The 13,298-nt window shown below is 42.7% G+C and overlaps 1 protein-coding gene across 3 annotated transcripts in view; it reads left to right on the forward strand.

The window, feature by feature from the left end:
* Positions 1-13,298, forward strand: part of LOC117559274 (phospholipid-transporting ATPase ABCA1-like) — a 135,226-nt gene that overhangs the window by 99,905 nt on the left and 22,023 nt on the right. For all 3 annotated transcript variants that reach the window (XM_034236066.1, XM_034235991.1, XM_034236150.1), the window contains exons 37-43: positions 1,251-1,428; positions 3,938-4,053; positions 4,397-4,541; positions 8,296-8,419; positions 9,621-9,750; positions 10,295-10,418; positions 12,811-12,873. In XM_034236066.1, coding sequence (XP_034091957.1) covers positions 1,251-1,428; positions 3,938-4,053; positions 4,397-4,541; positions 8,296-8,419; positions 9,621-9,750; positions 10,295-10,418; positions 12,811-12,873 — 880 coding nt within the window. The remainder of the gene's footprint in view (positions 1-1,250; positions 1,429-3,937; positions 4,054-4,396; positions 4,542-8,295; positions 8,420-9,620; positions 9,751-10,294; positions 10,419-12,810; positions 12,874-13,298) is intronic.

The following is a 13,298-nucleotide window of genomic DNA, read 5'->3' on the forward strand; positions in this document are numbered from 1 at the left end:
GCCACAGCCCCCCCCCACTAAATGATTTGATATTTATGTCTTCTAATTGCGTCTGCTTGGCGCTGATAAATACAGCCACACAGGGTGACTTACTTAATATGCTAATTACACAGCAGGGAGTCATGTGAGGATGATGGTGGGGGTTAAAAGAAGACGCCACAGTGATAATTATTAGCAGGCACAAATTAAGATATATGACGGGGGCAGGGGGAGTTCAGCGTCCCTGAGGAGGGAGAGACGATTTGTTTCTAACATGAAAAGAGGAGAGGGCTATCTACAAGATTTAGAAATCTTGTCTTCACCTGTTAACCTTCCAAAATACTTTTTTAAAAGTTTTTTTCCTACATACAAACATTGTCTATCAAGCCATCAGTACTCAGACACGCCTGAAACATTAGCAATATATTGTAGGAAATGTTTTTTAGATTAAATGCACCCTCATACTGCAAAGTAATTTGTCTCATTTGTTAATTGCATTACAGGAAATGTCCCTCATGCCTTAAACGCTCTCTTTTGACTCCTTTGTTTGGCTAGCGCTCCGACACATCGCACATGATAGGCTATGGGGCGCGACATCTCTAAGCGGTTGACCAATCACATCAGAGCCGGCCAGCTAACCAATCAGAGCAGACTGGGCTCTGGTTTCAGACAGAGGGTGAAAGAGGTGCTGCAGCACAGGCAGTATGAGAAAAATAAAGACCATTTTGAACCTTAAAGAAAGAAAATATGTCACAGATGAGGCACAACATACTTATCTGAAGCTGAAAATGAGCCGAATATTGCCCCTTTAATCACTTTCAATGGAGGCATAACAACACTTTAATTTATATTAAGTTAAAGTTCTGTATTTCCTAAACATATCTCCTCCTGATAAAGAGCACCTCAAAGTAGCGAGGTGACGTACTTTATATTATATAAATGCAGTAAAAACCATATGACAAGTTGAGGTAGTTTTTTTCAGCCTCTAAAGAGATGTTCCGCTTCATTGTGTTTAATATCCTATTAAAGTGAATATCTTTGGGTAAAGATTATGAAAATAACCTTAACCTTTGAGAATGGAATTGTATTGAAATTGTTTCCTTTGTGTTTTTTTCACGTCCAAAAATATATTTTCAGAGCCGAATTCACCATCTTTTTCTAAATCTTTACAGAAATGAGGTTCATGGACAGAGCTTTATCTCCTCTTCTCTTCTTCTACACACTTACATCCCTTTATCTACCTCTTGTTTGCTGTTCTCCTTCTCTACCAGGGCCACGACTTCCACCGACGTGGTGGTGTCCATCTGCGTTATATTCGCCATGTCCTTCATCCCGGCCAGCTTCGTCCTCTTCCTCATCCAGGAGAGGGTGAACAAAGCCAAACATCTGCAGTTTGTCAGCGGAGTCAACCCCGCCGTGTACTGGCTGGCCAACTTCGCCTGGGACATGGTGAGGACGAGGACATATTTACCCTTCAAACTATTTTTTATGAAGCACTTTAAAGCCTAAATAGTGCAGACTACCAGCTAAACTTGGGGTGCCCAACCTTTTTTGAACCGAGAGCTACTTTTAAAGTTGCCAGTCTGCCGAGATCTACCAGTCCAAATAGAGAGGCTTAGCCATTACTGACAGCCAGGTAAATACACACTTCTACTTGTATAAAACTGACCTTTGTACGATTAATACTTTATAAAATACTGCAGATCCTTTATCTTACCTCTTTCTAATCTACACACATACAAGTATTTAACTGAAGCTACACAACAGTGTTGTTGATACAGAGTTGGTGTTTATTCACACGTCACTACAGTGGGTAATGTTTTCAAGAAACATTGAACAGTGCTGCCACATATGACACAGGACAAAAAGAAAAGACTCTGAACCCTTTCTTTGACATTATATAAAAACAGTGTTGCTACAAAAGTATAAATTAGGCTTACTAATAAGACAACTCAGATCTGAAGCTACACAGGAATCTGCTGCCAAAGTGCAATAAAAAAGACCAAATTAATAGAATCAAACCCTTTTTTTGTTGCATTTTATTAGAGTATAAAAAGAAATGCCTTTTAAAATAGGATGCAAGCAACACTAGTTTCTTAACCTGAATTGATAATAGACTATAATCAATTTAAGTTTGCATTCTTATACCATTTTGTACAATAATTATAATGAATAAGTTCAAACAAACTCAAACTTACAGCTGATTAATAACGGTATCTAACTTGAGTTTTTATTATATCAAAAACCTTTTTGAATGCTACTGTTATTTTTAGTGTCACCAAAAAGCGCGTCGCAACCTCCAGGAATGCTTCTTTCACAACTTCGCCGTCTTTGAAAGACTTCATGTGTTTCGCAAGAACGTGACTGACACGATAAGATGCTCTGGTAGCACCCTTGCTCTTGTTGTTGGGCCTGGTGAAAATGGACTGCTGTGCATTTAGCGGTCCTTTCAGGCCCCTCCCCTTTAGGGAGCGTAGGGCAGAATGAGGAGGGAATTCCGTCTCTTAGCGTTTGTGCACTGTTTTGAAATGCCGCTCCTAAATTACCCTTCTTCGATAAAGCCACGCTCGCATTGCAGATGAGACAGATGGACTTTGAATTGGAATAGATACAAAAATAATCATCCTCCCACTCGGAGTGAAAATTATATATGTTTTGCTTCTGCCATAATTGCGGTCTTGTGTGTGTGCGGACTGTCACTCCTGTTGACACGGACAACGTTAGCGAACTAGTGCACTGCCCACTGCTCACCAGCCACGCCCCGACACATGGGGTCACGCCGGCCAATCACAAAGCTTTGGTGCGTTCAAGTGCATTATTCTGGCACAGGAAGATTATGTTATAGGACATTAACGATAAAACAGAATATTGTTGTTCTATTTTTAGACACATCTCGCGATCGACTGGGAATCTCCCCGCGATCGACCGGTCGATCGCGATCGACTGGTTGGGCACCCCTGAGCTAAAGTGTACATATACAATGCAAAGTGAAATTTGTTTAATAAGCACATTTATAATGATGGAATTCGTCCTCCTTAATATTACACATTTTGTTTCAAGGGGATACTGTACAAATGTATGTGTAATGCTGCTATCCTGAAACACCTGTGCAAGTTTGTCTGCAATAATCAGTTTCTACCTTATTTAAAATGTCTTTATAAACTTTATTATAACTTTATATAACTTAAAAAGAGTATTCTGATACGAACAAACAAGAAAATCCCTCCAAAGCTCTCATTAATGCTGTGGCCTATTTACATGCTGAATAAAATCTAGGTAAATTATGATATAATGATCATTTGCCTCATAAACACTCAAGTTCCCGAGCCTTATATGGCCTCATTTCACCCCAGTGTTACATCTACTGTAGCCTCCCTCAGGCTGTATGTAAAGAGCTCTCAGTCTGTAATTGATAACGCCGCTCTGACACCGGGGGCTTCTGGGAAATGTGAACGGAGCAGCGCTTATTGGCCAGAGCGTAATTATAGACAGCGCTGCCCCTGCCGGTTACCCTCTGCAGGCTCACTGGCAGCTCCCCTCAGGCGTAATGGAAGTAAACACCTCTGGAGAAGAAATGGTATCATCATTATGGAGGATAAATAACGTCTGAGGGAGAGACAAATGTTCCTCAGAGCCAACCTGTAGCGCTCTGCATTAACACACGCAGATAAATAAATAAACATGCTTCATTATATACTTTATCTATTCTGATCATTTATTCACCAGTGGAAAACACAGGGTTTGTTTGAAGCAGCCAGAGGGCATATTGAAAAAATGTTTTTCTTTGCTAAAAATCATTGTTCAGAACAAGCGAACTCTCGTCCCGAGAGCAGAGGATGTGTCTGATATTCACTGACTTCATTATGCAATTCTGTACAAATATGAAAAGCAAACACCTGTTCTCTGCGCCTGACGGGATATTTTCTTCTTTGCTTGTTTTTATTTTGTTCCCCCACAGTGTAACTACATCGTCCCGTGCTTGATAGTGATCGTAATCTTCCTCTGCTTCCAACAAAAAGCCTACGTTTCCCCCCCCAACCTTCCTGCTCTGATTCTGCTGCTCGTAATGTATGGGTAAGTACATGGCCATGCAGCCTGGAACATTAGCCCTGCACATAGATCATCAAAGTATCCTCACTGTTTACCAACAACTGATATTTACAAAAGAGTGGAGGGATACCTGCAGGCTGTGATTGGTTGTTCAGTGTCACATGACAGGCGGTCAAGTTAGCAAGTTAAATAGGCGAGGATTGACGTTAGCCGTGCACAAAGTGTATCATCTTCTCATCCAATTCAATCTGATATTTATGGGAGATAAACCCCACTAACCCATAGAGTTAAATGGAATTAATGTTTTTTGTGCCATTTATGACGTTGACTGATATTGTAGCTAACTCTGGTGTGTTGTGTCTTGCAGGTGGTCCATCACCCCCATGATGTACCCCGCCTCCTTCATCTTCAGCGTGCCCAGCACAGCGTACGTGGTGCTGACCTGCATCAACCTCTTTATCGGGATCAACGGCAGCATCGCCACCTTCGTCATGGAGCTCATTAATGACGATGTAAGCTGCACACACACACACACACACACACACACACACACACACACTAAAATACACAGTCTCTGGGTAAAACATGCATGAATTCACTGTTCTATCCCGGTTTCCTGTGAAGCAGCGGGGTTAGACTCTTAATAAAACATGTATTTGGAAGCTATAGCAGTAATTGACTTGAATGAAAGATAAACGAGTTTTGAAAGCACGTGGGAGGAGTATGCACCCACCTTCTCTAACTTTTAATATATTTTCCTTTATCCTCAAGGATTTTTCAAAGGAGTTATTTTCCCTATTCTCTTTAATAATTAATCGTTTGGTGGGAGTTCGGTCTTCGGAGAACTTTCCCTCATCCATCTTTCAGCGAGCGTTCATTTTAACTGCTTCAGTCTCCAGGGATAACAGGACAAAGACACAAAAAGAAATCTGCATGAGAAATGGAGAGCCTGTCAGTCATTTTACTTTGGATTAGAATTGAAGTAACATTTCCTAAAAAATAAGTCTTCTCCCTCTAAACAGGTGCTTATACTTTTGGTTTCTGCAGCAAATATATTTAGTTTAATTTGACTTTATTGTTATTTGCCTGATTTGAAAACATGCCATTTTCTTCCGATCACTCCTTGTCTGCTGACTCATTGTCACTCACTCACATCGCTGTGCATCAGAAAGAGGATTGTCCTCTTGCCGCACCCACCCCTCTCCAGTCCGCCTCCATGTTTTCCTCTGGCGCCGCTCGGGATGCTTCCTGTCTCCTAACAATGCTCCTCGTTAGCATCCTGATTCCATTTCCACAAACATTCATTACCAATTTGTATTTTCTCTCCTCTGCTTTCACTTTATTTATCTGTGAGAGGAGCATATTACTCATAATTTAATGGACAGCATGTGGCTCGGAGACAGATTTACGGCTTTCTGCTCTTGTCCGAAGCATTAGGTACAGAGATAGTGCTTCTCTCAGACTCTCGGGGACAGAGGTCTGCTGTAATTCTGATAATCTGACTTGATTTCACCGCTGATAGGGGTCCACATCCATCTGAAAATACTCAAGCTCTCCGTCTGTGTGCAGCTGTTATCTCCAGGAAACAGAAATATCTTCGACGGTGCCCCAGACAGGAAGAGGAGCCCCATAACCTGAATCCTCCTGCCTCAAAGCTTCCTCCCATCATCCTCAGCGGTGGCGTGAGTTAAACAGTGTCGCTGCAGAGTGAAGCTCTCAGGGTGAATCCAGATCTCTCGTGGGCATCGCTCCGTGTTTCCAAGACAGGAAGTGGAGCTGCAGCCTCAGAGTCGCTGACCCAGTTTTGGCTCCAGACTGAAGCGAGGTTTCCCCTGAGGAAGCTCGGCCCCTGTGAGGCATCAATCCCAGCATGCCTTGCAGTAGCAGAGGTGTGGCTTCCTATATACAGAAATGGAGGAAGTCCTAAGGTTTTACAAAATGATACATTGAAGCCTGATACAGGATAAATAATGTCAATTTAATGACAGGTCTCTCAATGTGTTGATACTCACTCAGTGTGCAACCTGGGGCTGTTTAGATAAACACAAAGCTGATATCCGGATATCCATATGTCACCACAACCTCTCCGGCCATCACTTCACTCTGCTGTCTTACATTAACATGGTCATTATTACGCTACCTACTGCCAATGGAAAAGTCTTTAATTACTTAGCCAGCAGCTACATTGCAGGAACAGACACTCAGCAACCGGACAATTTCCCACGGCACACCTGACGATCTCTCACGCCAAAAGTCACTGGTATAGAGAAGTTTAAGGAAGCATGAAATGGAAATACTCAAGTACCTCTAGAGTACACTACTTTAGTAAATGTAGTGCCAATATAAAGTCCAGCATCCTGTGTTAGCAGAATGTTTAAAGGGGACACATTGTGCTCATTGATGTAAAACATGGATATGATCAGCAGGAAGTGGTGTGTGTTAGCCATACATGGAGTGTGTGATCCGCAGCATTATGAATGAAGCTGAGCTGTGGGAATAAGCTCAAGTGGCGATGTGGGTCAGATAAGCGCCTCGCAGCCTCCGCCACCTTCAAAAGCATTTGAAAAGGATTTATGGGAGCGGAGCACAAACGTAAGGAGGACAATTGTGCAGTGTTTCATCATCCCCTAAGAGGCTCTTAGATCTGCGTGATGAACACCCAGTCAGAGGACGAGTGTTATTTCACGTATTCATCTCAAATTAGATCCCACTCTTTGCACTGTGTTCCGACACACACCCAGACAAGGTCAGCGCTGTCTGTTGGTCTTTATCGCTGCGAGATCAGTGTTGAAGTTACACAACAGAGGAGCCTTCAACATATCCAAAGACCTGAGTGTGTCTATTTGAATATGCATTGCACATCGGCTCAAAACCACAGGATAAAAATATGGCTGGCATCAAATGCAAACAGTAGGTACAGTTAGCCATTGTCATATAGGTATACATTCCCTCTGCTAGATGAAAGGTTGTTTTCCTATTTAAATATAAATCCAGCTAGCTCACTGTAATGCAACAATCTGGTTCAAGAAATACACATTTAAATTAATGTTCCTAAATGCACCTCAGGTTCCTCTTAGCATTAGCTATTATCCGGATTAACACATTACTGTTAAATACTGTTTTATTTATTTGTTCTACCTACTTTTGTGTGTAAATACAGGCAACTATCAGAAAGTTACTTATACAGGATATGTAACTTGTTAATTAGTGAACTGTGCAGGATGATGGATTTTAAATATATGTTTCCTTTATGCTAAGCTAAGCAGCTTTTTTCTCTGACTTCATGGTTTAAGTTATTTCAATCGTCTCATCTGACACTTTTCTATAAAATAAGCACTTCTTTCAAAATGTTAAACCGACCACTTGACAAGCAGACGGATATCTAGTGAAAAGATATCTTTAAATGTGTCATTACGATTGTTTTTAATGCTTCATGCTCCACTGAAAGCTGCAGAAATCACAGATTCACGCATCATAAATAAATCCTGCCACAACAACAGAAGTATATGTGGAAATTTGAACACAGCTTTAAAGAAAAATAATGCCTCCGCCTCTTCTGTGCTCAACTTGCCCAAAAACAGAAATGATGAATTTACTCTTCCTCCATGTTTGCAGCAGCTTTGAAGACGATGCTGCAATGAAGCAGTTTGCATAATGCATGAAGCTGCTTTTCGGCGTCATGCCGCGCCAAACCAAGTTATATTTTGTCTTCTGCATTTCCCTTCTTCCCTGATATTCTGTACTTCCTTTTCTGAGCAGATGTATAGCCCAGAACATTTGATTCATTATATATGTTGTGCTTTACTGGGCTGCCATTGCATCTGGTCCTCAGGGGGGAGGAAAGATCAAAATGTGGGGAGTAGTAGTCGGGAAACGTCCTGCTGAGATAAGATTTTTTACAACAACATGCTCCGGCTTTGTGTTTTTGTGTATCTGTGTCTTTGTTCCTAACACACACACACACACATATGTAGGTGTCTCCTTCATCTCCTTGCTAACATCTGCTCACCCTCCTCACTGTGTGCCCCCTCACTGATCACGTTAACATGAAGCAAACTCCAGCAAAGCAAGGTGGATGGACTCCTGAGCTGTGCGTCCTCAGTGCAGCTTGCAGTTGAAGTGCAGCATGTTTAATTACCCACGCTGCACCACGCCTTCACGCCGCTGGCTCAACACATTGTTTGTGATAATTCCCAGCCCCTGTGAATATGTAAAGCTCATACCTGCATCTAATCTGTGTCTTGTTGTGTGTTTTACCCCTTTCAGAATGTGTCCCGCATCAACGACATCGTGAAGCAGGTGCTGCTCATCTTCCCTCACTTCTGTCTGGGGAGGGGGCTCATCGACATGGCCAAGAACCAGGCCATGGCCACGCTCTTCAGCAGCTTCGGTGAGAGAAACCATCTCAAAAACAATAATTATACATGCATGAGCCAAAACATGCAATTATCCACGTCGTCCTTCATGAAGAGATATGCAATTTGATCTATGTAAAGAAAAAATGCTATTCTTTGCATCAGTGTTTACTTGCTAACCGTCAAAGGATCCAAAAGCATTGCTGTGTTTCTTTCTTCTTATTGTACATCAGCATAATAGTGTGTAAACATTGTCAGAAAAGCCCATCATATGATCGTGTGCATGCAGGGGAACAATCACAATTATGACATTGAAACACACCAATTAGCCACAAACTAAACAAATTACGTAATAAATTAGACCAACCCTCTTTATTATAAAGTTTCTATTGTATCTGTTACTTCCCTTCTCTTGCTACTAAGTCCTCACACGGCGTCTAAATAACGTCCACAGTTTACCCTCAATATAAAAAGTAGTAAAAGCATTCTCCTCTCTCCAAAAACAAATGTATACCTCTTACCGGTATATTAAAACATGTATGTATAACCTCCATTTACATTAAAGTGACACTATTATTCTTATTTAAGATGCCAAACACCAGCAGGAGACATATTTGAACGGTGACTCCTCCTGTGGGGCTTCATGCGTGAGAAGAGGGCCATCGAGAGGCAAAGTGGCCGATGGGAGAGGAGGCTTATGTGTGGAGAGATGGAGCAGGAAATAGTGGCTTGAGGAATGATTGTTCAGTGGTGTTGGAGAGCAGGAAGAGAAAAGCAATCACGCCTGAAAGGCTGATGTGTGGAGAGGGCTATTTACCGGAGAATGAGAGTGAAAGCGCTTTTCCCGTCGACTTACTCTGCCCCTCGAGCTCCAGGGTGGAGAGTCTGAGAGGGAGGACAATGATTAGAGCTGAGACGTGAAAATTACAGGATATCAGTGAGCTCCTCACATCACATAGGTGACAGCTCTTCTTTATATTTTATTTTTAAGGCTAAGTGGCATTTTAAACTGCTGGCTTTCACTGGTGAAAATGTCTCGGGAACACTTCAAAGAGCTGACACATTCACAACTTTTCACTGAGACGTCTCTGGCTGCTTATGAAAGGCAACACGCATCTGGAAGTGGCAATGTCTCTGCTGAAACACTCTGAGTGTGCTGGGCTGGACTTTAAATGGAAATGACACACAGCGCTAATGCTTTTCATTATTCACACTCTTTTGTGTTTGTTTTTTCAGGAGAGGACCGTTTCCAGGACCCACTCAGTTGGGACATGGTGGGGAAGAATCTGTGCGCCATGTCCATCCAGGGAGCCGTCATGTTCACCGTCACCATCCTCATCCAGTACAAGTTCTTCTGCAAGCCCCGGTAAACAAATATGTCCACAGTCAAGAACTCAAAACTTTCATAAAAAAGAAAAATAGGTTTATTACTGTTTGAAATCTTGTTTTCCAAGAGTTTCAGACCAGAATTTCAGACCAGTCTGCTCCCTTTGGACTTTGAGAAACTGGGATGGACTTTCGTCAATATTTTCTCACATTTTATACAAATGTAAAATAGAAAAGAATCTCCAAATTATTGCTAAATGAATATAATCGTTATTTGCGTCAGTATTTGTTTCAGTCAGAGGAACCTTCCCCCTCTATTTTCCACATTAGTCATGTAATATTGATTTATTTGTATAAAATATCAGTTTGTCAAATACTCCCCATTTATTTATTTCTCTGTTTACTTGCTCTAAAAGTCAGGTTGCTATGGAAACTGTGGCTGGTCCTATTTATGAAAAATGGTTGCGATAGTTTCACTGAGTTTAATCTTTGACCGGGATAATTTGTGCGGTGGGTTCATGTTCATTTTAATGATGGGGTGTTCAGTAAACCACGCGGACTCCTTCTTCCCCTCTCGGTGTCAGGCTGGTTTCAGGGAAGTCTTTATCAGGGGAGGAGAAGGAGGACGTCGACGTGGCGCGGGAACGAGAGCGTGTGCACGGCGGCGGAGCGCAGAGCGACCTGCTGAGGATCTGTGACCTCACCAAGGTAAACTGCTGCGTCATTTGAAAAAGAGTCTTTGTTATTCAGTCCACTCTTTGTCATCAGAGGTGGATACATTGCTTCAGGACAGTGACCTCTGTATGCATATCCTTAACCAATAACTCTTTCTAAATTTCCTTTCTTGCAATTATTTTCCCTCTGCTCAGGCCTTATTTATTCTGTAGTTTTGTGTGTGTGGGCAGCTGGAGTTTCTCCCTGTTGCACATGCATTATTGAGTTCAGACGTGGTGCAGCTGTGAACCTTCACAACCATCAGCAGTGAGCGTGAGAACAAACAGAGTGCATTCTGGGAGATTAGAGGTCTCTGCTCCTCTTGTAGCAGGTGAAGAGGAGCTGCAGACATTACTGTAGTGCTTCCTCAGTGGGCAGATGTTGCTCCCCGTGGGCAGCAGCTGGATGATCTTCTCGCCTCCATTCCTCTTCTTCTCCTCACTGACTGTAATTTATAAAGTGGTGTAAACTTCCCTTCACCTCCACAGCTGTAGAGATATTGGATTAGCTTTGATGCTGCTTCACACACATCTTACGTTTTTTTCCCCCTAAGATGCGACACACACACACACACATCAGGATTCCTCACCCCACAGCTGTGGCCCATCCATTTGGGTGGAGATAGCAGATTGATCAATGGGTGCGCTACTGACATAAATCTGAGCATGGCTCTGGAGCGATCGACAGGCCATCAATCATGTGTCATCGTCCCGCTCCTCCTCTTCCTCTCCCTGCAGCCGCTCACCTCTTAGCTGCTGAATTAGCGAGCGCTGTGTAATCGATGGAGGCGGTGATGGGAGTGTGTCCGTCTGCAGGGCCCGGGGCTGTCACTTTAACCTTCCCGTCACTCACTCACACACACAGGAAGTTTTATAGAAGCTCTGACAGCCGTTTGACTTCAGACTAATGAGGGAAGAGTTGCACTTCATCTCAAAGTGTAGCAAATAAAAATGTATTAAATGGTTTGTTCTTTACAAATTCAGATATCGGAAAAAATGTTGTTCGGTTTCTCAAAACACAAGGTAATATCTTAAATGTCTTGCATGTCAAAATAAAAAAGCGAATAGAAAATTAAAGCAAGTTATAATATAATAAGACAAAAAGTCAAGTGCAAAAGAAACACATAACAAAAATTACTTTTATATACTTTTTTTTAAATCAGACGTCAAAATGCAAACAGCATGCATATAAAAAGAGTTAATATAGAATAAAACAGGTATAAATTACAAAATAAAATGATTAAAGCTACAGCACATTGTATGATATAAATGGTTTTGGCAACAAAAAAAATTAAAACAATGCGAGTAAACATAGACACTTTAATTATCACTTTGTATTGCATTAACATATATTATTAGTTAAACCACTTTTGCACAATTACCGTTGTTAAATGCCGTGAAATGTTGGAACTTGTCGCCGAGTTTCTTCACCTCGTACTGCTGAGTCATGAGTGCAAATAAAGCCGAGTCACTGTTTGCTACCTGAGCGTTTGAGTGTATACCTCTCAGCTGTCTGCTGTGATGATATGCTGATGTGACAGCTGCTGCAGACTGAGGGGAGTTATCATTTGATTGCCTCCTCCGTGCTGCTCTGATTTGGCTAAGAGCAGTTTGTGTGATCCAGGTTGATGCCAGATGGCTCTGAGAGAGACATGGATCTCTGCTTTGATGTTCCGACTGTGGAAATAAATGCTGTGTCATTGTTTGTCAGGCTGCAGCAGCACTCTAAGATTCACATTTCCCTGGAAGCAATGCGGCTTCTTCCACTGAGAAACATGTGCCGTCACTTTTTTTGGTTTGACGAACATTCAGTGACTCACAGCACTCATCTGAAACGTAATAAGAAAAGCTCAGTGCTGCTGTCCTTGGTTTAGATTTGTTATGTTAAAACCAAGGACAGAACTGAGCGTTTTGTAAAGATTTAGCGCGTTTGCACCTGTCGGCCACCGTAGGGACATCATGCTTTCTATCTGAAGCCCTCCATGTTTATTAACACTGGGGACATTAGATAAAAGTAGAATGTGTGCTTGTTATTGAAGGTATTGTAGTGCTGACAGCTCTCCTCATGCTAATGTTCACTTCCTGTGCAATTGTCTCGTTTTTTGTTTACAACCGTTTCCCATCTGGCTCCCTCTAAATGTTGCAAATGATCTCTTCTTGTTAATGTCTCCGCCATCACTTTCTCTGCCTCCCTGCTTCTCTTCCCACCTGCTCCTTCCTCCCGTCATATTTCATCCTACTCTCCTCTCTGTTTCTCTGCCTGCTCTTCCTCCTCCTCTTCCTCCTCCTCTTCCTCCTCCTCTTCCTCCTCCTCCTCCTCCTCCTCCTCCTCCTCCTCCCGTTCTCTCTCTGGCTGGTTGATACATTTAATCTCCTCCTCCCTGCAGGTGTATTCTCGGAGGAGCACCCCCGCTGTGGATCGGCTCTGTGTGGGAGTACCTGCTGCAGAGGTGAGCCAAATGCTGTGGGAGGACACACACACACACACACACACACACACACACACACACACACACACACACACAGCGGCGCCGGATTCATTTCAGAAGTGGGGGGGGGGCAAAAAGTGCGTGTGGGCCGGTACTGAAGTGGGCCGGTCGGACGATGTGGGCCGGCCGGGCTCGACATTAAATGGCCCGCTGGCCCGGAAGCACTATTTAGACACCCCGGGCCAGCGTAACGTACTTTCCACTTGCCCGCTCGGGCCACTAAAAATATTGCTTTAAAAATGTCCTGTGGTATTTTGACTAGCAATTTAGTTAAATTGTTTCGTTTATTAACGCTACAACATAGCCTTCCGTGAGTCGGTTGTTGTTGTTGGGTGAAAAGCAAACAGCTGTTTGCTGCGGAGCGCAGCGGGAGCAGGCTCCCGTGA

This window comes from Gymnodraco acuticeps, unplaced genomic scaffold (assembly GCF_902827175.1).
Source record: "Gymnodraco acuticeps unplaced genomic scaffold, fGymAcu1.1, whole genome shotgun sequence".
Taxonomy (NCBI): Eukaryota; Metazoa; Chordata; class Actinopteri; order Perciformes; family Bathydraconidae; genus Gymnodraco; species Gymnodraco acuticeps.